This window comes from Mustela putorius, unplaced genomic scaffold (assembly GCF_011764305.1).
Source record: "Mustela putorius furo isolate JIRA1106 unplaced genomic scaffold, ASM1176430v1.1 tig00003896_pilon_pilon_pilon, whole genome shotgun sequence".
Classification (NCBI taxonomy): Eukaryota; Metazoa; Chordata; class Mammalia; order Carnivora; family Mustelidae; genus Mustela; species Mustela putorius.
The window spans coordinates 11,883,026-11,907,519 of NW_025422045.1; the positions used below are offsets into that span (position 1 = coordinate 11,883,026).

The window sequence follows — 24,494 nt, forward strand, 5'->3', positions numbered from 1 at the left end:
TGATTCAGTGCCCCTCAGATATGCCTGGGCTGGGCTGGGAGCCAAAAGTATCATGCACACAGCTTTGCTCAGGGATCACACAGTTCAGCTTTTGGGATTAAATGGAAAGGATGGTGCCATCAGAGAGTGTGTGAGCTGTGGGAGCAGACAAGGCAGGACCTATCTACCCTTGGGAATCAGGGCTGGAGGAGAGGAGTTGGCCCAAAGGACTAGTGGGATTCAAAGAGCTCAGCTTTGAGGGTCACACCTAGGCAGGAACCCCTGATTTGCTTTCAGCTGGGTAACTTTGGGCAAGTGGCTGAAGCTTCCTGGGCCTTAAGTTCTTCAGACCTAAGTCTGAGATGTGCGAGAGTCGAAGAAGGTCACGTGTAACCCTGACAAATGCCATGGGCACATGTGGCTCAGTCTCTGCTCAGAGTCTCATTTAAAGAAAGAGTCCAACAGCCCAAAGGTAACTGTAAAGGTATCATTCTAACTGCTTCCCCCATAGAATGGCAAAGGGGACCCCATTCCTAACTGCTGGTGGTACTCCCCAGCTGTCCTTCGCCTCCATTCTGTAATTTTCCCACAATGCATGGCATCGACGAAACTCCCCTTTGTACACCTCCGATCGATGCTCCCTCCCCCGTTTCTCTGCTTCATCTCTCACGCTCTGTGCTGTTGTCATTTGCTCTTGGGTCTGTTTCTTCTCCACCCATCTCGCCATTGCTGTGTCACAAAAAGTCAGAGGATCTGGAAATGAGTGGCTAGAGATGCGGGCAGGACTTGGGTGGGGAGAGGTTACAGCAGGACACACTCTGAAATCACTCTTGCCACATCGTGCTGGTGAAGCGTAAGACACATGAAGCAAAGAGGCTTTGCAAAAATTGATTCTCTTCTTCATTAGACTGTTGAGGGGCCAAAAAGTGGGGTGAGGTATGGCCTGCCTGAGGGACCTCCAATGACCTAACCACCATCAGCCGATGGGCTGTGACTGGGAAAATCCTCCCTCTTTCCTCAGATGCTCCCCAAACCTAGCATTAAAAAAGTCCTGGGGATGGAAACACAGTTTCTGCCTATAATTCTTCCTTCCCTTTGTTAAACATGGACCTCCCTTCCTTTCCCCCTCCCCCACATTCTTTGTTTCATCTTTTGTGGAGTCCATCCCTTTGAAGATCACCTTTCAGGTCCTGCACCTAGCACATAGCATATGCCAGGCTTGTGAGGAGCTGGATAGTCAGACAAGAGACAGATTCTGTCCTCAGTTCCTCGCAGACAAATGGAAACAGGCTGCCATTGCACCTGATGGTGTCTGTAATAGAAGGAAGCCTCGAATTCTCTGAGCACACAGAGCAGGAGCTCTTCCCCCTTGAAGAATCAGGGAAGACTTCCTGGAGGAGGTGTTATTATCTAATCTGTATGATAATACTACTACTAACACATACTAAGCATTTACGGTAATGATAATCTCCGCACAAAGCATTTTGCTAAGCATTAGCTCATTCAGTCTTCACCAAAGACAGAGGCTGGTATTACTCTCCTCATTTCAAAAAATGAGGAAACTGAAGCTCACAGAACTTCACTGACTTTCTCACGGCCACGCAGCTAAAAGGCAGCCGAGCTGTAACTCAAACACAGGCCTGTGTGCCTCCATAGACCATGCTTTGAAACACGTGGCACTGTGTACAGCTGTTTAAGATGCACACTGAACAAGGCTCCATATCTAGCAGCGGCATTGTTCACATCGTAGGCAGAGTGACTTACATGATGGCGTTCAGGTGGACCCAGAGACTCAGGCCTCTTTGCTGACTCCTGGAGCAGCAGGAAGGACATCCTCCCCTGGAGGGCAGGGGGGAGACTATGGACACTGGGGAGAGTACACATGCCCCCATGTCTGGAGATGTAGGCTGCCAGGACTGCTGCCCACTAGGCTTTGGTTGTTCAGGCGAATAAGAGCATCTTTAAGCTTTTTTACTTGAGGAAGGGTACCTTTTCCTGATTTGCACAAAGAACTCATGTGGACTAACAGCAGACCTGCCTTATCGCTCTGCTGTGTGTCCCCTTCCCCACTACCATTCGGTGTTGGGGAGAACACAGCCACAGAACAATTTGGACCAGCCTGAGGCAAGGATGCAAAGGTGAATAGGACAATGGGAGGTCCTGGGGACCTTCCAGTCCAGTTTAGAAGCCCACAATAAAGGCTCTCCTTTCAGGGTCACCCTAGGACAATCAAACTAATCCTCTTCTCTCTCCCTCTCTTTCTCCTTGGCAGACGGGCAGGATTGAACCCAACTACCCCAAGGTCTGTGGTCACCAAGGCAACGTGCTGGACATCAAGTGGAACCCATTCATTGACAACATCATTGCCTCGTGCTCAGAGGACACATCGGTGAGCAGGAGGGGTGATCCCCAACGAGAGTGGACCCCCAGGGGGCTCCTCCCTGCTTTCTCCTGGAGGTCTCCCTTCCTAAACTCCTCTCTTTCTCCTACCTTTGCCCTTCTTCTGTCTTCTTTTCATCTTTCCAGCCAGGCCCAGGATGGGGGGGGGAGTTAGGAAAAGGACCGAGAGAGTGAATCCATGAATATTTGACAGATCTTGTGCCTTTAGTGTGATATATTTTGGAGGTGTTGATTTTGTAGGTGAGAATTAAAACACGAAGTTTAGGGATGTGATTCAGCACTCATCTCAAGAGAAGACCTTCCTCCCTGTCCGTGCTTTCCCTCCTGCCCTTCCTGGGCTGGGCAGGATGCCACTGGAGCTTGGGGTTTGGAGGGTGCAGCGTTCGGGGCCGAGAGCAGAGGGGCCCAGCGGGAGAGATGGCAGACGGGGGAGCGGCCAGTCCTATCTTTGGGGCGCCGGGAGCTCAAGGAGGTGTGTGGTGACCACAGCCGGCTCCGTCTCTGCCTGCCGAGGTGCTGGGCCCCTGTCCCCAGCCATGAGGAAGCAGACACGCTCTCCCTCATACCAAGCTCCTCCACTCTGAGCTGGAGTGTCGTTGGGCCTCACGGCCACTGCCACCCACACGCTGAGGGTCAGGCAAGGCCAGGCTAGAAAGTACAGGAGGGCTGCTGGCCACCCAGCCCTGCTCTCCCTGCTCCACCAAGCCTCATCAGGACACCAAACCCCACGGTCCAGGCTGGAAGCCCCTGGCCCTCTCAGCAGGGCAGCCAGCGGGGAAGGAGACGAGCAGCGGGCAGCTCAATGAAGGGAGGGACAGATAAGCCACCCACTGACGGGGGGACGGCAGTGTGCCCTCCCGTGCTCCCGGGGGTGGCCTTCTTCAAACGGATCTCGGCTGTGGGATCTCACGGATCGGGATGAAATCTCAGCTTACCCACTTGGGTGACCAAGGTGACTCCTCTCTGGGCCTCAGTTTTGCACCTCCGTGTCACAGCAGTGGTGAGATGTGCCAGTGGCAGTGAGGAGTTTCTCCAGAAACACTACCGGTAGAAGGGTAGGATCACACGCCACGTGCTGAAGGTCTGCACAGACTGAAGTCACTGTGGCCGTGGAGGTCAGATGAGGGCTCGTGCTCGGGGAAGTGGGATTCGTGTTGTGGGGAGGGAATTCGAGAAAGCTGAGCCCTGGGGAAGCAAGGCTGCTGGCAGAGAATGGGTGGAGGGAGGCCAGGGGAGAGGGCACAGGCCTTGGGGGAGGGTCTCAGCCCCCAAGCCTCTGTAACAAAACACCAGGCTGGGGGGGGGGGGGCTTGTAAACAGCAGGTGTTCACTGTTTCCAGTTCTGGAGGCAGAAGTCTGAGATCAGGAGCCAGCATGGTCAGGGAGGGCCTTGTTTTTGTCTTATGTTCACGTGGCAGCAGGAGGGTGTGGGGTCTCTCTGGAGACTCTCTGGTAAGGGCACTAATCCCGTTCCTGAGGGTTCTACCTCATGACTTTGTCACCTCCCAGACACCCCACCTCCCAATACTCTCACTCCTGCTTAGGGGGCAGGATCTCGACATATGTAGGGGATCAGGGAAGGGGAGCTAATGGGCCAGGGTGGGGGTCGGCCAAGAGGAGGGCGTTACCTGGGGAGGAGCATGGCTGGCAGGGGTAGGAGATGAAGGGAAAGGACCCCAGGCCTGGGGGCACAGCAGGGAGGGCTGGCCGGGGGCCATAGAGCCAGAGAGAAGGGGATTAAGTCTTTGGTCCAGAAAGGAACCAAGCTGTGGCTCTGGCCGCTGATCCAGCTGGTCCTTAGGCAGCAGCTCGGAGCCCTGCTTAGCCCTATTAGATCTCATCCGGCCTAGGGGCCAGTGGAGCTAACAGGCCCCCAGGCTGGAGTAGCCCTCCTGGAGAAGGTCCTTGAGGCTTGCTGTCCCACGGGAAGGCGAGGCACAGGCAGGGCCGGGACCCCTCAGCTCCTCACCAATGGTCCTGGGTTTCCAGGTAAGGGAACTGAGGCGCAGTTGCGCAGGGCTGGCAGCTTGGGTCCATCCACCACCCAGTATCGACGTCTCTGAGGCTTCTCCGAGCACGGCCCAGCCTGCACACTCACCAAGGGCACACAGCGGGGGCAGGCATCCTCCGCAGGGCCTGGGAGGGGTGGCACAGAAGGGGAAGGAGCCTGCAGCTCCCCCAGCTCAGGTGAGGAGGCCTGTCCACACCACCAGTGCTGTTGGGACTGACAACCCTACTGCCCTCAGAGCGCCTCAGGGGCAAGCCCCTGAGACGGCCTCCCTCAACCCATGCTGGCCCAAATGGTCAACTTACTGCCCAGCAGACATGATATCCAGAACCAGGCTGAGGTCAGTCAGCAGAACAAAGTGACAGGCACCGTGCTCCTCATGGGGGCTGGGGAGTCGCTGTTGAAGTGGGTGTGGCCCAGGTCTCCATGTCCCTGCCCACCCCCACCCCTCCACTGCCCTCTGCCTGGACATTGAATGGAGCCAGCAAGCCCTCCCTGCTCCCCAGCTCCTTTCCCATACCCCCCACCCCTGGAAAACCTCCAGGGAGATCCATGCCCCATGCCCTCCCCTCCTCAGAGCATGAGGAGGGCCTCAGGAGTCTGACCCCATCCCCCCAGGGCTCCAGGGGCACATACCCGGGCCCTTTCCCAGTGGGTTCCTGTCCTGTGGGAAAGGTTGAGGCCATAACTCTCCCTGGCATCTGGCAGAATCCAGTTCTTTCCGCCACTGGGTGATGTCACCTATTGTTGAACGGCTGTGCTTTTTATAGCTTCTGCGGCAGCTAGGGAGGGTGGATGGCAGGCGGCAGGGAAGGCTCTACGGGCTTCCAGCCGCGTGTTCCTAGCCTTCCCAGAGGGCCAGCAGCTGCAGAGAAAGGGAGAAGTTTCTGACATCTAAGGAGAGGGAATGAGTGGTCCCAGAGGGGAGAGGGAGGCAGGCCCCTCTCCCTGGTGGACTGAGCTCAGCAGCTTTTCCTCCACTCTTTATCCAAGGCTGCCCTACCAGCCCACCCCCACCTCCCAGAGAGCATGCCCCTCCCCAGCGAACTGGGAGTGGGATGGGGCAGGATGTCAGCCGTGCAGGAAGCAGCCAGAAACCACCCACCACCCTGCCCTTCTCTTCTAGACACACACACACACACACACACACGCATATGCACACTAGAGAACCGATACCGCTTAGAACTGGAACCATGCCCCTTTCAGAGACAGAAGGACAGTGGCCCCAGAGAGGCTGACAAGGCCTCACCCACAGACCTGGGACTGCGGAGCAAGTAGCAGTGTGCCTCTGTCCTTAAGCAGCTGCTGGGCTCAGGAGTCCATGGGTCTATAGGTTCTGCCACTTCCCAGGCCTGTGACCTTGAACCGGTTTCTCTACCTCTCTGGGCACAGGTTGCCCTCCTGTCAAATGGAGCTCGTATTGGACTTAGCATCAGAGCCGAATGAATACACAATCGTTTGTGTTTCTTGTCTACTGAGAACTCTAGGGCCCCTGGGGAGTCAGCGAGCTGGAGTCAGACACCCGGGGCTCCTTCCACTGCTTTTCAGTCTTTGCTCTTTGAGCCCTACATAGGTCTTCGGTCACTGGTTTCCAAAAGAAGGACTAAGCTGAATGGTGAACCTCAAAATCCAAGAGAGAAATCTCCCACCCCTTCTAAACCAGGAGTACAGGGGTGAATCCCCGTCTACCCAGCTCACCACCGGCCAGAGTCAGGACTGGCGGGCTCCCTCCAAGTCGGGGGGCTGACTCACTGCCGAGCCAGCTGCTGAGGTGATGGCAAGGTTTCTGGGCTTCTAGGTTTCTTCCATTGGTTCCAGTTCCAAAGGGATTTGTCAGGCCCTGTTCCTTGCACGGAAGGCCAAGGTAGGGCTTAGAAGATCCTACCCCTGTATGGAAGAGTCAGCTGTCCAGTGTGATGGCTTGGCAGGTTGTCAGTGCCCCCAGAAGGGTGATGTCTAGACACCCCGCGCTGGGGAGATGCTCTCTTTGGGGGGATAGATAAGCAGGAATAACAGGGCCAAGGTGTCAGGTTCAATCCAGGGGAGAAGGGAGGCCTTGGCTGCCTGTCAGGGCCTGGATTTGAACAGAGTTTGTCAGCCTGCAAAGCTCTCACGTTGTTGACCCCTCCCCAAGGGCAGAGACACTTGGTTTTTTTTTTTGGGGGGGGGGCGGTTGGTTGGTTGGTTTTTTAAGATTATTTATTTATTTATTTGTCAGAGAGAGAGAGTGCTAGCGAGGAGAGCGCACGCACAGGCAGGCAGAGTGGCAGCAGAGGCTGGGGGAGAAGCAGGCTCCCCGCCAAGCAAGGAGCCCGATGCGGGACTCGATCCCAGGACGCTGGGATCATGACCTGGGCCGAAAGCAGCCGCCCAGCCGACTGAGCCACCCAGGAGTCCCTGGTTTTGTAGTTTTATTAACCGTTCTTATCGGCCATCTTGCCTTAGTCTTGTCTACGCAGTCTGCTGTCTCCCCCCACGAAACTGTGAGCTGCTTTGCATCTAGTATGTGGGACCCCGGCAGACACGGAGCATATTTTGTTGGATTGACTTTGACCCAGGGACCTGAGAAGGGGCCCTGCTGGTTTGCTAGAGGGAGCGTTTTGCCACAGTTCTCCACCCCTTCCTTCCAGAAATCCGGTTTGTCTGGCCCTATCAAGTTTCCTGTTGAAGCAGCCTCTGAGCAGATCCACAGGGCTCTTCCCACACCCATCCTCTCTTTGCTTCAAACAAATCCCTTGAATGCGGAGGGACTGGAATTCCTTTTCCAGCTACTTAGGCCCACTGGGAACTCCAGCTCCTCCTCGGAGTGCCTATGGCCAACTATTTGCTGTAGCAGTAGATCATACATCTAACAGTTCTTGGTGAAAATGGCTCTTTGGGCTTCCCGCTGTGGGCCTCTGCTCCCTGAGACTTGGATTCAGTTCAGAGCCTGAACCAGGGCACAGACGCAGCCCACCCTCCCCAGCCCCTTGGCTTAGCCCTTGGGTTCCTGGGCAGAGCTGTCTTCCTAACGAGTCAGCTTATCTGGCTAGAAAGCCTCCAACTCACAAGGACACGAAGCCCAGTTTAGTTTAACCTACACGCCTCTAAATGGTGGGCATATCTCTGTTGGTTGTCTGGACAAGGAACCTGAGCCTCAGAGAGGTCACCTGGTGGTCCCGGGTCATCCAGCCAGTGAGGGGGCTTAGAGCCTGAGTGGACCCTCACTTCAGTTTCCCTTGTGCCTCTGCCTTCTCCTGGCATGGGGACATTACCCAGGGATGATGTGCCTCAGTTAGCTGGACACTCAGGAATTAGGCTGTTGGGAGGGGAAGGGTTTTTCCTGAGACTTGCTCAAGGCCTCGGTGACCCGGTGGGACACACAATGGCTTCCGGCCTCCTCTGCTACCTGCCAGCCTGCTCCACACCCCTCAGGCTGACCCACCTGCACTTTCCCCACCCACCGTGCCCAAACCCAAGCGCGCTGCTCCTTTCTCCGTCTCCTTCCCCCTCCCCAGCGTCCCCCCCCACTCCCCCTCCCCCCCCCTCTCTTTTCAAGCTTAAGCCAACATGATATCTTCCAGCCTTGCTTTTCCCGGACCCTCCCACCCTTGACCTCCCCCCACCCCCAGAAGACTGGATTCAAAGCCCCTCCAGCTCTGTGTCTATGGGTTCCCTGCTCAAGAGTGGCACAGCCGACTCAGCGAGACCCCTGTGGCTAGCAGGAGTCTGGCTCACAGAAAGGAGTGTGGAACGAATCAGGCTCTCCTCTCTGTTTCAGAGATCTTTCTCCAAGTCCAGAGGCCGCTCTCCTGCCTCAGTCAACATTTCGGCACCGACTGCTTCGGTGTTCATGGGTACACACTTGTCAGCTGTCCTCAAGCTACAGTAGAAGGTGTTCTCAACCCCAAACGCTTCCACACAAGCCTGTCACTCTGACCCGCAAAGTATCATCCTCTAGAGTCCAAAGACTTCTAGAGCTCCCTCCTCGAGTGCCAACAAGGAACATAGAAAATGATGCCGAGTAGTTCTGGGAAGCAAAGAAATGCAAACCCGGGTAGTGAGATGGCACTCTCAACCTGTTGGGTGGGCAGAAGTCTATTTCTGAAGGCATAGTTGGAGCCGTGGGTAAAGAGGCACTCTCAGACTCTGTTGGCGAAAACTGGGACAGCTTTGGGGACAGTCTCACAGTAACTAGTAAAAAATGAAGCCACTTGGAGGCACACGCCCTACAGGAGTATTGGCACCCAAACTCGTATTACAGGGCTGTTCTGCATAGAGTGACTTGTAAGAGGGACAAAGGACAAAGGCAGATCCTGGGTGTCTGTAAATGGAGAGTGGTTAAGTCATCATGGCAGAGTCAGGCAACAGATGTCCCTCTGGCTTCTCACTAAGAGAAGGTCAATCCAGGGGTACCAGGGTGGAAAGATGCTTACTACCTATTACAGGAGAAAAGCAAGTTCCAGAAGAATACATGTAAACTAACAACTTTCTTTTGGGTAGAAGAGAAAGAAGTGGTGGCAGGGGAGGGTGTGTGCAACGCGGGCGTGTGTCCCCGTGTGCATGTCCCACCAGACCATTGGTCTCCTCTCTTCAGGGGTTATTTTCCTCTAGTGCATGGGGAGCAAGAGGACTCTTGGTGACTACACAGTCATCTACACGGGTCCCTGTCCCAGCCTCTCCTCCACTTCCAGATCAGACCTCATCTCGGAATGCCATTGTACAGGGCCCGCTGAGGGAAAACCATGGGTCCTGCTGGGTCCCCTCTGTGTCACCTTGCTCCCCCAACCCTCCCCCAGCCACCAGCTCTCTGTGGAGAACTGCAGCAACCACAGGGGACTGCACTGTCAAAAACATATTTTAAACTGCCCCCTAATTATAAACTTTTTCTTGACCATGTTTGGTTTTGGGTTTTTTTTTTTTTTTAAGATTTTATTTACTTGACAGACAGAGACCACAAATAGGCAGAGAGGCAGGCAGAGAGAGAGAGAGAGAAGCAGGCTCCCTGCTGAGCAGAAAGCCCGATGCGATGCGGGGCTCGATCCCAGGACCCTGAGATCATGACCTGAACCGAAGGCAGAGGCTTAACCCACTGAGCCACCCAGGCACCCCATGGCTATGTTTTTTAAATGGAGAAGGGTTCACTGAAGGGTGACCCCAAACTTTGATTGAACTTGCCTTTCTCACCCTGATACCTCCTGTGTCTCGATGAGCAGAGCTGGGTCTTCGGGGAACACAACAAGAAGGGAAACCACCGCAGGAATCGCCTCGGGGGCACCCCCAGTTCCCAGCCATCCCCCCTGTTCCGAGGACTGCTCTTAGAGTTCCACGTTTATTCATAGGCTTCAGAATTATCACCAAACAGCCAATATTGCATAATAATATAACGTATTAAATTGTTCCCCTAATGTTGGTCACTTTAATATTTCTAAATTTTCCACGTGGTGGTGAACACCTTCCTGCACGGAGATTTTTGCTTCTATCGGATTTTCAGAGTGAAATTACCACATCAAGGAATACGACATAAATGTCTTCATGGTTCCTGCTAAAGATTGCCAGATTGCTTCCAAAAGAGTGACTCTGATTTATAATGCTACCAACGCCCATTTCATCCACCAGTTCCAGTACAATCTTGCCAGCATGGGCTCTCCCCCACCCCACCTCCCAGTTGGCTACTTTAGAAAATTATAAATGGTATCTCAAAGCTGTTTTTCCAGTTTTTCTCCTTACTGGCAAGGATGGAGTTCAGATTTTCAAATGATTTGCTTCAAGGATGCCCTATGCTGTAGAGACGCACGCTCTTTCCTTTCTGGTCAGGGCATAATCAATAGCATTCGTGATGACAATGATTATAGAAAGGATTAGAATTCCTTAGGTCTCACGAGCACGTCACAGGTGACAAGCTTAGGCACCCAGCATCTCATTTTATTCCACCAGGAGGCAAGGCTAGGCAAAGAGGGTTCTTCTCCCATCTGTGGATGAAACAGTTGCAACTAGGCAGAGTACATTTGGCCCCGGGGAGGTGGAAACCCATGGGGCTGATGTCAGTGATCCGGGAGGTGCTCAAGGATGGCAGAGAGGCTGCGCACTCTCTCTCTGGGGCCGCATGGTCTCTGCTCTCTGCTCCTCCCTGTGTCCTTCAACTCATCATCTCTTTCGGCGGCTCCCCTCTTTTTGAGATTTTATTTATTCATTTGGGAGAGCATGAGCAAAGGGGAGAGGCAGAGGGAGGGGCTGTGGGAGAAGCAGACTCCCCACTGAGCATGGAACCCAACTTGGGGCTTCATCCCAGGACCCAGAGATCAGGCCCTGAGCCGGAAGGCAGATGCTTAACTGATTGAGCCCCCAGGTGCCCCTCTCTCTGCTTCTTTACGAGCTTCCACAAGACTGCTGATTACGGCTGTGTCCAGGCTCTGCCCATCCTCCTAGTATAGGCTCCAAACATCAGATGGTCTCCAGCCCTTGGAGCCTCACCTCTCGGGAGAGACTCTGGGCCTCCCAGCCTCCCAGATGGGTTTTCCTGGGCTCTAGAGTTCTCCTTGGTGAGGAGCAGAGTGAGCGGCAGGGCCGTGTGAAACCAAGAGAGCTGCTGAGGCTGAGATCAGAGCTCTTAGAAGGGCATGGGAAGGGAAGCAGACTTAATACGATGCTCACCCAAAGCTGCTTAGTGTGTGCCGGGCACTTTGGAGCTTCCCCCGGGAAGTCAGGCTCTGCCCACCTGACCGACCAGGGAGTGCCCCATGGCGCAGATCTGGAGGAGCCTGGGGTCTGAGGGAGAGGGCCGGCAGGGGCTTCCCCTGGCCTTTGCCCACCCAGTCTCATCTCGGCTCCCCGTCCCCCTCTGCAGGTGCGGATCTGGGAGATCCCCGAGGGGGGTTTGAAGCGGAACATGACTGAGGCTCTCCTGGAGCTGTACGGGCACAGCCGGCGCGTGGGGCTGGTTGAGTGGCACCCCACCACCAACAACATCCTGTTCAGCGCCGGCTATGACTACAAGGTGAGCAGCCCGGCAGCCACTGTGGCCAGAGCAGCTCAGTGCAGGGTTGAAGGGAAGGGGGCGCTGCTGGCGGGGATCTCTTTAGGAGCCACCTGTAAGGATCACTGTTACTCTCCTGAACTTGTAGACCAACATCGTCCTATCTGTCCCTTCATCCATTCATTCATTCCACAGGGCTGGGCATCTTCGGGGTACCCTGTCCTTCTTGGGGTCCACAGCGGCCACCTCTCTGGCTCCTTTAGCCCTAAGAGATTAGAAGAGAATGCCCACTCCATGCCCAGACCCTCTCCAGAGCCACTTCTTAAATCTAGAAGTGGCTACTGCCCTCTTGGTAGGAAAAAGGAGCAACCAAAGTTGCTGGAGGAAGGAGAATGGCGAGCCCTCAAAAGAGGTGTGCCGACCTCGGGACCCTGGCCAGGGACTTTAATCCTTCTCCCTAGTATCAGAAACCGAGCTGCTCCCCAGGCTGGGGCTGGGCTCTGCCAAGGGACGGTAGAGGATTTGCCGGACGAGGAGCCTCAGCCTTCGATACAGAGTTTCATGCTCCTGTCCTGCCTCCCAGCACACCCCAACCCCCCATGGGGCGTCTCTCCCACGACCCTCGGGGGGCAGACCGGGGACAGACGCCTCTGGCATGCCCACCCTCGCAGGTCCTCATCTGGAACCTGGACGTGGGTGAGCCCGTGAAGATGATAGACTGCCACTCAGACGTGATCCTCTGCATGTCCTTCAACACAGACGGCAGTCTGCTCACCACCACGTGCAAGGACAAGAAGCTTCGCGTGATTGAGCCCCGCTCCGGCCGTGTCCTGCAGGTGAAGCCCCACAGTCTTTGAGGGGAAGGGAAGATGTTGGGATCTGGGCCGTGGCTTTCGATCAGGCCTAGAGGAAACGGCTGTGCCGGCTCCCCTTCTCCCATGCACCTGCCCTGCACCTCTGTGGACCAGCCCCTGTGTTCTGGGTTCTTCTCAACTCACAGGGACCCTGCCTTGGTCTGGGTGGGGAGGGAGCTCGGTACCCTTTCCCATCCCCAACGTACTCCTCTTCCTAGATGGGATTCTTCTGGCTTTCCTCAGGGGCAGCACAGGTGACACCTTTCAGCACACAAATCCCAGGTGTTACCCAAACCCCATCATGGGCCCAGGAGGAGGGGGCTTTGGACTCGATGCCCAGCCACCTGCGTGGGACAAGCCTGAGGGAGATGGGTCAGGGCACGGGCCCCAGGGACAGCTCCAAGTGGGGAGGCTGCTGGTGAATTTGGCTCCAGCTTGGTCACTGGGTCTCCTGGATCTTGACTGCGGGGAAGGGATTAGATGCCATTTGGGAGTAAGAAACAAACACTTCCTGAGCACCTGCGGTGTAGTCACAGGGCTAGGTGGGGTGGAAATTTTGAACCAAATGTGAGGTTTATCTCCTCCTCGAGAAAGGATTGATGCTTGACCTGGTGCTGTTTATCTTAGAAGAGTCAGAAATTGCTGGAGCAGAAAATCATCAACTACTTACCATTATAGATAATAACACTCAGTTATTAGCATCATTAGTACCCAGCAGCATTGACACTGAGCTCGCTGTGTCCCTGAATCCTCCTGCCAGCCTGCTAAGGTGGGCACAACTACTCTTCCCTGCTTCCCACACTGGGGAACCGAGGCTTGGAGAGGGTTCGAGATGGAAGCTCCTTACAGCTGGGGCTAGCATTCGAGCCCAGCCAGTGGCCTCCAGAGCCTGCGCTGAGCAGAGGAACAGAGAACCCAAGCTCCACCCCACAGACATGACACAGGTCGTGGAGGTGGCCCTCCTGGGTACCACCCTCCTTGGGCAGCACCGGAAGTGACGCCAGCCTGGGTCTCCGAGCTGCTCCTCCACCAGCCTCTGGTTTCCGACCTGATGCTGACTCATCCCAGCAAAGGACTGTTATGCGTTAGGAGGAGGAGGAAGGGTCATGAACTGAGAGGCAGGGGGGAAAGGAGGCGGAGGATGGCCCTGTTAGAAGAAGCCCCAAGTGAAGCACGTAGTGGAGCAGTGACCCAGGGAGGCCCCTGTGCTCCTGAGCTTCACCCTCAACCTCAGAGGTCCCCTCCAGCAGGTACCCGTCGTGAGGCTTGGAGGAGAGACCTCGCTGGGAGCACCTGGTGCAGCTGACCCCTTCCCATCCCCCCACCCCACCCCCGCTGCAGAGAGGACTGGATTCCCGGCCCCAGGGCCCCTTTGCTCCGTGGCACCTGCATAAGTGTCGTCTCGCGCCCCCATCAGTGGCTTACAGCAATGCAGCAATACAGCAATGCTTCCCTTGCAGTTCCGGAGACCAGCAGTCCAAAGTCAAGGCTGCACTCCCTCTGGAGGGTCCTGGAGAGAGCCCTTCCTCGCCTCCTACAGCCTGCAGCCACATTCACTCCAGTCTCTGCTTCTGGAGTCACATCACCTCCTCTGTGTGTCAGCAGCGCCTCCCTTTTTCTTACCTCTCACAAGGAGGCTCGTGATGACCTTTGGGGCCCACTTGTCTAATGCAAGGCAGTTAAGGACCCCTCACAGGCTCCAGGGATGAAGGCCTGAACCTATCTTTTGGGAACCCCATTCAGCCCACTGCAGTTCTCTAGCATCTGGGGCCCTGAATTACCAGCTCTCTCTGTCCCCACCAGGAGGCAAACTGTAAAAACCACAGAGTGAACCGGGTGGTGTTCCTGGGAAACATGAAACGGCTTCTCACGACAGGGGTCTCCAGGTGGAACACAAGACAAATCGCCCTCTGGGACCAGGTCAGCCATGGGGACGTTGGATGGTGACACAGAAGGGTGGTCACTCTGGGGGTTTTGCTGGGGTTGGGGAAGGTAAGGTGCCATCCTGCCTGGACATAAGCTGATACCAGTCTTTACCCACCCCCCACAGGAGGACCTGTCCATGCCCCTGATCGAGGAGGAAATTGATGGGCTGTCAGGCCTCCTGTTCCCCTTCTACGATGCTGATACCCACATGCTCTACCTGGCTGGAAAGGTAGTAGAAGATGGGGGGTGGGAGACAGGGGCAGCCTGTGGGAGACCCCACCCCCATTGTGCCCCTGCTCCTGCCCTGCCCCCTAAGGAGAGCCAGGCTATCCTCTCTGGTCTTCCCCTCAGGCTCTCACTCCCTGCCTTCCAAACCTGCCCTCGGGTCTGCCATTCATTCCTACTGAAGGGTCAGTGTCTGGGAATGACTTCAGAGGAGCAGTGGGGTAGGGTTTACACCGGAATAAGGATCAGAGCCAGAAGTGTAGAGGACAGTGACTCGTGGGGGCATTTGAGGCGCCTGACAGGCACCCTTTGGCAAATGTGGCCTCATGTATCAGAAGTGCTGTCTCCACACATGGCGCCCCAACCCCCTCACCCCTCTCAGTGCCCTGTGGTGGCCAGCCCCGGGTCTAGAGGCCAGGTCTCCCTGGTCTTTTGACCACCCCTGAGACACATCCGAGGCGTCTTCAGCAGACCTTGGGACCACCCCTCACTCTCCTTACCTGCTTCCCTCTCCCCTCCCCCCAGGGAGACGGAAATATCCGGTACTACGAGATCAGCACTGAGAAGCCCTTCTTGAGTTACCTCATGGAGTTCCGCTCCCCAGCCCCGCAGAAAGGCCTAGGTAAGGATGGGTCCAGAGGTTTCCCGCGCTATGATACCGTAGAACGAGAGACTGGACGTTTGGCTATGGGTCCCCATCACTGCCTCCCCCAGTCTCCCCAGAGGGCCCAGGATTGATGGAACGTTGTAACTGAGTGAGGTCAGAAACTTCTTCCAACTTCCTTTTCTTTCTTTTGCATTCCCTCCTTCCCTTGGAGCCCGGGTCTGGCTTGTTCCCTCTGGGGGTGTGGTGTTATGGATAGGACCTGAGAGCCAGCTTCCCAGGTCATCAGTACTGGAAGGGCCCAAGGATCCATCTCAGTGACTGACAGCAAGATGGTGGCCCAGAGATATACCTGAGGTCCCAGTGACTCCAGCCTTCCCCACCTCCGTCATCTCCACCTCCTCACTGTCACCTCTTCATCGAGTAGAATAAAAAGCAGCCTGGACTTTGGAATCAGACCTAAGTTTACATTCGGATTCAACTGTATACCTCACCCTTCTGAGGCTCAGTTTCTCCATCTGTAAAATAGGGAAAATCAGCCTTTTAGGTAAGGCTGTTGTCAAGCTTGGATAGAGCACCTGGCAGAGCATCTGTTCCTCCTGCTCTTTCACATAGTCATGCAACAAACACTTACCAGGTCGCTGCCACTAGACACAGTGGTAAATAATACAGAACCCAGCCTTTCTCTTGTGGGGCTCATATTCCACTAAAGGGAGACAGAAAATAAACAAATAAAGAAGGAATTTATGACCGGGATGGTCATAAATTCTAGGCAGAGATTCAAATAAGGCAATAGAACAGAGAGTGACCAAGGCTATTTGGGACCTGGTGGTCCGGGAAGGCCTGGCTGTGGGTGTGGCCTTTTAAGCTGAGATCTGAAAGGCAGGAAGAGGGAAGAGTAGGGCCAGCAGGAGGAACAGTCAATGCAAAGTGTCTGTGGCAAGAAGGAGCCTGGCATGTTCTAGAAACAGAATGGAGGTCAGTGTGACTAAGTATAGGCTCTGTAATATAGCAGAAGATGGGGAGAGAGTTAGGATGTGAATCTGGAGCTGAGGGCAGGGACCAGATGCCATGGGATGGATTAGAAGGATGTATTCGTGACGGGGTCTCCAGAGAAACAGAAATATATATAATATGTTATATATATAAAACATAAATACATATACATGGATTTATGAGGAACTGGCTCACACAATTATGAAGGCTGAGAAGTCCCATGATTGGGGCGCCTGGATGGCTCAGTTGGTTAAGTGTCTGCTTCTGACTCAGGTCATGATCCCAGGATCCTTTCAGCAGGGAATCTGCTTCTTCCTCTCCCTCTGCTTCTCCTCCTGCTCATGCTCTCTCTCTCTCTCAAATAAATAAATAAAATCTTAAAAAAAAAAAAAAAGAAGTCCCATGATCTGCTGGCTTCCTGGAGACCCAGGAAAGCTGGTGGTATCATTCAGTTCAAGACCAAAGACCTGAGAAGCAGGGGAGTTGATGGTGTGAATCTCAGTCTAAGGGCAGATGACATGAGCTGTCCTAGTTCAGACGGTGAGGCAGGAAAAAAAGGAGTGACTCTTTCCTTCCTCTGCCTGTGTTCTGTTCAGACCATCTGCGGATTGGATGATGGCCATCCAGCCTGGGGAGGGCGACCTGAGCCCACAGACACATACAGTTAACCATCACACAGGGGAAGGAGTTTGGGTTTTCCTGGGAATGAGCTGGAGGGTTTTCTTTGTCTTAGGTGGACAGGAGGGAGATAGGACAGAATGATGTGATCTGGAATGTGAGTCTAAGGTTGCTCTGGCTTCTGTAGAGAGAACGGACTTGGAAAGGACAGGAGGGAGGCCGAGAGACCCGTTCGGAGGCCCCTAGGAGCTTCTAGCCTAGAAAGGATGGTAACTGGAGAGGCAACAGGAAGATGGGGAGATGAATGCAGGTGTTTAGGAAGTAGAGTCAGCAAGACTTGAGGAAGAGAGATGGGGGAGGGAGGAACCAAGGAGAACTCTTTCTCCTCCCCCCACCCCCACCTCTGGCCACTGTGGAGCATCCATTGAGGGCCAGGCATTTGTCATAGTTTCAGTGTGGTTGAGTAGCTCACTCCAGGCAAGTCACATAGATCCTAAGTGGCCGAGCCAGAATTCAAAACCGGGTCTGCTGGCTCTAAATCCTGCTTGGGTACCTTTACAGTTTTACCCTCCAGCTCCTAGAACTCCTTTATCTGGAAGGGTAGCCTTCCATTCCAGTCAAGGAGAGCCTTAACTCAGGTTCACATCCTGGAAAAAGAAGCTAATGTTATCTGGGCTCACGATGATGCCAGGCGGTCAACGAGCGTCTTCCTGCTCAGTCTCCTGACCGACTCATGAAGAGTCATACTGTCCACCTCTAACCAGCCAGGGAGCCTGATGCTCAAAGAGGCCTAGTGGTGGTTTGCCCCAGATCTCCCAGCCAGAGGGAGGGGCAGAGTCAGGACTCAGAATCAGGTGTGTCCAACCCCAGAGCTTGCGTTCCTAACCCCACACCACTCAGTTTTCTCAGTAGGTATACAGTAGACCTGTTCGGAACAGTGGCTAGTGCACACACGTGGATAGGTAGTACACGCACACGCGCACACACCCACTCTCTGTCAGTCCCAGATGTACAACAGAACAGCAGTCTCAGGCTTGAGGGTGAAGTGGGAAGGTTTCTCTCTCCTTCCTTCTCTCTGAGGACCAGAAACACAGAGGCTTAGGGTAGCCTGTTTATTTTAGAAGGTGACAGGCTCCGTGGCCCTACCCTAGCCATAATCTGTAACCTGAGGCAAGCCCCTTCCCCTAGACCAGCAGGAGCTCCGACCCCAATTCTAAAGCCCTTTGGTGAGGTGGGTCTGGCCTGAGGGGCTTCTCTGAGACCCAGGACAGAGCCCAGCCCCTAGCCCCCCCTGCTGCCCTGTGCATAGGTCATTGCCTCTTAAGTGCTCAGGGAGGAGGGGCGCTGCCAGGGGCACCCCGGGACCCCATGGAGCTGCCTGTGCCTGTCCACAGGGGTCATGCCCAAGCACGGGCTGGACGTGTCAGCCTGCGAGGTATTCCGCTTCTACAAGCTGGTGACTCTCAAGGGCCTGATCGAGCCCATCTCCATGATCGTGCCCCGGAGGGTGAGTAGGGGCCGCGCTGGGCTTCAGAGGGACCCCCACATTGAATCCTTGCTGGCTTGCCACAGACTAAAACATGAGGAACCCAGAAGAAGAAAGTCCTATGGACTGGGGTCTTTAGGCCCGATTTAGGGGGGTGGCAGGGGAACAGGTGGGGACCATTCTAGGGTGGGGACAGTCTGCCTTGCTGATGAATGCAGGGTGGGGATTCCAAGGCTGAGTGCTAAGGCTTGGGGGCAGGACAACAGGAGCACGGTGGCAGGTCAGCAAGGAGGGGCTGCCGAAGAGCAGGGGTTCTCTTGGTTCTCTTCTGCTCCCCCCTCTGCAGTCGGATTCCTACCAGGAAGACATTTACCCCATGACACCAGGCACGGAGCCAGCTCTGACCCCCGATGAATGGCTGGGGGGCATCAACCGAGGTATGCCAGGGTTGGGCTCCCCAAGAGAGGCTTCGAGATGGCAGCTTTTGCCTTCAGTCTGGTTCACCTATTGCCCCCTTGTGTAACCTCCTACTTGACTGCCCCCACCATACACACACTCGGCCAGCTGTCAAGTATGGTGTGAACAAGAGAAGCCATCCCTTGACACATCACCAAATTGTCAACATGAATGTTTCCCTTGCCTTCCGTAGATCCCGTGCTGATGTCTTTGAAGGAAGGCTATAAGAAGTCCTCAAAAATGGTATTTAAGGCTCCCATCAAAGAAAAGAAGAGCGTTGTGGTCAATGGAATAGATTTATTAGAGAATGTCCCGCCCAGGACAGAGAACGAGGTAAGGAATATAAGTTATTACCTCCATGGGTCCTGGAAGAGCGAGACCTTTACATTTCAATTATGGGCTTCAGGCCTTTAAGCCGGCTGCATCTGGGGCATTTTTCTTTCTGTGACAAATACCATAAGTAGCCTGCTATTGGCTTCCGTTGCCTCTGACCCCAATAAATAGAGGCTGGGATACACAGGGATATTGATGCCCCACACCCACCCCGGCCCTCACTAACCCACGCAGTCCCGCGTCTCATACCAGAAAGAGGCTGTCATTTGCTGTTACGGGAGTTCTAAATTGCGGACTAACAGAGGGAAGCTTGGCCTCAGCCTTTCAGCACTGCCTTCCTCCCTGGCATTGTGGCAAGGACAGGGTCTGACAGTTCCCTGTTTGTTGGGGGAGAGGCTGTGTTTATGAAAGTACTTTGCACCCTGTAGAATGGGGGCAGCTCATTCAGGGGCAGCCATGTCTGAGTCTTACCCAGGCCCCCCAAAGTCTCCTTTGCACCATACCTCCAGACCCCGGTGCCAATACCAGGGGCCGAGTTTGGCTCGGGCCAGGGTTCAAAGATGCATGCCCTGGGCCAGGATCTTGGCCTGATGCAGCTGAAGTAGAGAAGGCTACATGGACCCATCTGCATCGAATCGGCTCTGCCATCTCCTGGCTGAGCCCAGGCAAGTTTCCTGACCTTTCTCATGGTGAAGTGGGGACAGGAAACAACACATAGAAATAAGACAGGAAATTTCCTAAGGGTCTAGCACTCTTCCTGGTCCATACGAAGTGCCCAGTGAGGCTTCCTGTATTAGTTATCTTTTGCTGTGTAAAACATCACCCCCAAACTTAGTGACTTAAACCCACAAACATCTATTATCTCCTAGTAGCTCAGAATGGATGCCTGTGGTTCAAGGTCTCCATGAGACCTTGTAGTTAAACTGGCAACTGGGCTGCAGCCTTATCTGAAGGCTCAGCCGGGGAAGGATCTGCTGCCAAGTTCACTCACACAGCTGCTGAAAGGACTCATTTTCTCATGCGTTGTTGGACCGAGGGTCTTGGTTCCTCACAGACTTTCAGCCGGAGGCCTCCCTCAGGTCCTTACTGTATGGACCCCTCTGTAGGACAGCTTACAACATAGCAGCTGGCATCCCTCAGAGTGAGCAAGAGAAGGTGTCCAAGATGGAAGTCACAGTCTTTCTGTAACCTGACCTTGGAAATGACATCCCATCACTTCTGCCATATTCTATTCATTTGAAGCAAGTTACCCAGTCCGGCCCACCTTTGAGGGGAGGGGTAACACAGGGGCCATCTTAAAAGTTTCTTATCACACCAATTTACAGTTATCTATTTGGCATTTTCCGTTTAAAAAATATTTTTTTAATTACCTGAGAAGGTAGAAGGTACCTGAGTTGCTGGGATAGCCCCAGTGGGCCATAACAAGAGACTGAGCTCTGTTCTAGTACCCAGTGTGGAGGAAGCAGGGTTGAGCAGCACTGAAATCAAGTAACATTTTGCTACAACTTGTTTCTATGAACAGAAAAGATCCAAAGAGAGATTTTCAAGGGTCTCTGGGCAGGCAACATAGATGTCACAATCTGTCTACACTAAAGCTTATGCACTTTGTTCTTGGAAAGAACTTAGCGGATTGGGAGCAACCAGTTAGAAAACTGAACTGTAAATGGTGGACACATTGTCTACATGGGAAGATAAACTGGTGGCTTGATACAGGGGAGGAGACTTACTACAACTCTGAATCTTACTAAAAATCAGTTCCTTGTGCACTTAAAATGAGTGGAATTTATGGTATGTGAATTACACCTCAATAACACTGTTTTGTTTTGCTTTTTTAAACAAAAGCTGACCAAAAGATTATGCAGAGGAATTTTCAGAACTTGGAAGCCACAGGATTGTGTGGGATCATTGAGTGCAGGGACAGAGTACATCATCCCACCAAAAAGATGTAACCAGTACCAATTTGTTGGTTAAAAAAAAAAAAGTCAGTTAAAGAATCATCAAAATGATAGAGATATTCTTCAAACCATTAATTTTCCTTTGATGCATTAAGTAAATAGTGCTCACTTTGACAGTACATACACTGACACAGTAAAATAAACACATACATACATACATAAATCCCACTTTGATGCAGGACGAAGACTTCTCTTTCAGGAGATTCCTGGCTGGGAACCTGTTATGTTATTCACAAATAAATCACCACCCCCCATTTTTTTTTAGAGCTGACCCCCGTTGTTTCTTGCTTTAAGACAGATTTATTGGGGTATAATTTCCTGCTGGTAAAAGTCATCCTTTGTAGTGTACGGTTCCGTAGGTTTTGACAAGCACATACAGCCGGGTCACCACTATGGGACAAGCAAGATATACACTGCTCCTGATCTCTTATGTTTTCATGGCTGGCACCGAACTCAGGAGCAACTCCATTAGCATCCCCTTTATCTAATGCGTGCAACTTAGTTTTCATGGGGACATTTTCAAACTATTTCATCAGTGTCTATCCTATCTCACTTAAGTATACAATTACAAGAACACGTGCAGTTCACACCCAGGAGTGCTCCCCCACAAGTGTGCATCAGGAACATTTAGTTCAAGGCTGGGGTTCCTCAAGGGGTCCGCTGTCTTGCAGAGCTCAGTGTCTTGCAGGCATCTGGTAGTCTGTTTTCTGGTGGAAGGGGTGAGTCTGGTTAATCCAGGGACTTGTCCCAGTGAAGGGCTGTCCGATCCCTCTGCTTTGCCCATGTCCAACCCTCCTGGGAATCCCTGCACAGTGCGAACGTTGGCGGCTGTGACAGTCACCCCCCGCAGCCGAAAACCTGGCTTCCGTTCTGTATCTGAGCTTCCTTAAGAAGAGAAGGATACAAAGCATTTTAGAAAGGTTCTCATTCACAATGGTAAATAAGAGTATTATGTTTGCACCCTTAAAAGTTGCGCTCGAAATATTTGGGAAAGTGGGCGGTGTTGGGCTCCCAAGGGAAGAAGGAGCCCTGAGCTGGGTCTGGAGAAGGGCACGCTGCAGGGACAAGAACCTCTGGGGACACTAAAGCAGGGGTGGGGGGAGAGGCCCCGGGGGACAAGGGCAGAGGCTGCAGTGGGCGGGGGCAGGGCAGGCGCGACACCCCCTCGAGAAATCGCCTTCTCACCTGCTGTCTCCTGCCCGCCGCCACCCCTCTCCGTCCTCCCCAGCTTCTCCGAATGTTCTTCCGGCAGCAGGATGAGATCCGGCGGTTGAAAGAGGAGCTGGCCCAGAAGGACATCCGCATTCGGCAGCTGCAGCTGGAGCTGAAAAACTTGCGCAACAGCCCCAAGAACTGTTAGCTCCCGGGCAGGGCTGCTTTCTAAGCTGACCTCTGATCTCTCCGCGGTTTCCACACGCCCCTTAACTTCCCCTTCTCCGGCGCCCCCAGAGACAGAGCCGGGACTGGAGCTGGGGACCGCCTGAGGACGCCCACCTGCCACCTTGAGGACTGGAAGCTGCCCTTTGACCTCTCGGCCTCCTGCTGGGAAAGTCCCCAGCCTCTCCTGGAGACCCACCGCTGGAGACCCCCCCCTTTCCCCACCACCCCAGGAGCCTCAGAGGCCCCTTGGAGGGGTGAAGACCATGGACTCCTTGTGGGGTGACCCTCAATGGATCAGGGAGCAGAGGGCGAAGCCAGGACCCCAGTAGACGGAGAACTTGAACTTTTCCCCTGCCAAGGGCCTGCAGGGACATCTCGGCTCTCCCTGCCGGGGCTCACAGCACCCTTGCCGTTGGCCCAGTAAGGGCTGGATTACAGGCCTGGGCTGTTCTGCCTCCCCTCCCCGCATCTTCCTCCCCTCCCTGACAGCCCCGCAAGCCTGGCTCACCTGACAAGGGTTGCAAGCAGCCCAGCTCCTTTCTGTCTCTTGCCCCCTCTCTCTTGTCTTCAGGGAATTAAGAGGATTGCTCACCAAGGCCATAATGACCCCTTGCCTTCCCATGATTCTCTTCAAAGCTCTTGGAACACCCGTTTCCCGTTTAATTTGTGAGGTAGGCAGGGTAGGGAATAGGGTCCCCATTTTACGAAGGACAGAACTGAGGGTTGCAATGGGGAAGTGACTTACTAAGTCACCCAGAAGGTCAAAAGTCAACCCAGGACCAGGACCCAGCACGTCCAGACTCCGGGCCCGGGCCCTTCCCCCCACATCAAGATGCCAGTCGCATGGGGACATCCCCTGTGCCCACGTCTCTGTGGAGAAAGAACTGGAAGCCACTGCTACCATCTGCCCAACACCAGTAGTGCCAACGTGCCACACTGCCCAGTTGAGGCCCTTCCCACCCAGTGCTCCCGGCCCCTGCCCTGTGCTCTCCCTCCCCAGAGGACTCCCTCCCGAGGAGGCCCCTTCCCCCTGGAAGCCAGGGCTGAGAAGGGGGAGCTCGGCCCTGGGGAAGACAGGGCAGAAGGGGTCTGATCACTTCAGAGACCGCTCTGCACCTGTCCCTCGCCACTTCTGTCTCAGCCACTTTCAGCCTTACACTCGTAGAAGGACCACAGCCCCTTATGTCCGTATAGCACTTTAAAGTTTACACGGTTCTCTGACCCGTAGGACCTCATTCAAGCCTCGCATCTGCTCCAAGAGGTGGGGAGCCTTCTCTCCACGCTGCCGATGAGGACACAGACGTGGCCCAAGGTCACAGGACTCTCTGAGACGCCATATTTCATCTGGTCTTCTACACATTTTCTTTTTTATTTCCTTATTTGCTCCCGTCATTTCCCACTATCCACAGAGTCTGTAAACACTGCTGTCAGAAAAGTCACGGTTCCGGGAGCGAGATCTGGCCTGGGGGTCAAGAAATGGGTGTCCACTCCTCTCTCATTAGCTAGGATCTACTAGACGCATTTTACCCCACACCTGCTTTTCCCGTGGCCACCCTCTAGTACGTCCCTCCACAGAGGCTGGGGCGCCCTCAGCCCCTCCAGGTCACCTGGGCAGGGAAAGCCCCAGCCCTCAGGCTTTTCCTCCAAGAACCCTCCACCCTCTCAGCCAGCTACAGCAGGGTTTCTGGGCCTGCCGCCCCCTGCAGCTAGACAGTGTCTGCTCTTATCCCCTCCTCACACTTCTGGACCTTTTTTTTCTTCCCCCTTTGACCTTAATGGTCTTCTGTGATTATTTATGCTGCCTCCCAAGGATAGAATTGAAATAAAATGTTTTCGACTTATCCCAACTGTGGGTGTGACATTCTCATTTAACCCCGGTGGCCGTGGCGCTTGGTCACTGTGGTATCCTGACGGTCAGCCTCCCAGCTGCGACTCTTGCCTTTCCAGAACAACAAACCATGTCTGTACCTACGGATACCACGCTTCACACTTCGACAACAAGGCTTTGGAACCAACACCATTGACATTTGGGGCCAGATAAGTCTTTGCCGTGGGGGCTCTCCTAAGTTGTTCAGCCAATCAGACGCCATAGCAGCCCCTCCCCAGCTGTGACAAATAAAAATGTTTCCAGGTGTCACCCAGTATCCCCTAGGATATGAATATCGCCCCCAGTTGGGGACCACTGTGCTTCAGTTATTCGATGAGCATCTGCTCTGTATCCCCCCCTGGCTTGGGGTCTGGGGCCACTGGTGTTTGACACTGGAATGACGCTTCCCAGTTTCCGTCTACTTGACTCTTCTGATCTTCACAGCAGCTCTA

General features: G+C 54.1%; 1 protein-coding gene across 2 annotated transcripts in view; it reads left to right on the top strand.

Annotated features, from left to right (window-relative positions):
- Positions 1 to 24,022, top strand: part of CORO2B (coronin 2B) — a 128,065-nt gene extending 104,043 nt beyond the window's left edge. For both annotated transcript variants that reach the window (XM_004758606.3, XM_045067569.1), the window contains exons 3-12: positions 2,252 to 2,368; positions 11,214 to 11,363; positions 12,014 to 12,178; positions 14,000 to 14,116; positions 14,247 to 14,351; positions 14,873 to 14,969; positions 17,960 to 18,072; positions 18,398 to 18,488; positions 18,701 to 18,840; positions 22,024 to 24,022. In XM_004758606.3, coding sequence (XP_004758663.1) covers positions 2,252 to 2,368; positions 11,214 to 11,363; positions 12,014 to 12,178; positions 14,000 to 14,116; positions 14,247 to 14,351; positions 14,873 to 14,969; positions 17,960 to 18,072; positions 18,398 to 18,488; positions 18,701 to 18,840; positions 22,024 to 22,155 — 1,227 coding nt within the window. In that variant the 3' untranslated portion in view covers positions 22,156 to 24,022. The remainder of the gene's footprint in view (positions 1 to 2,251; positions 2,369 to 11,213; positions 11,364 to 12,013; positions 12,179 to 13,999; positions 14,117 to 14,246; positions 14,352 to 14,872; positions 14,970 to 17,959; positions 18,073 to 18,397; positions 18,489 to 18,700; positions 18,841 to 22,023) is intronic.
- The last annotated feature ends 472 nt before the right edge of the window (positions 24,023 to 24,494 follow it).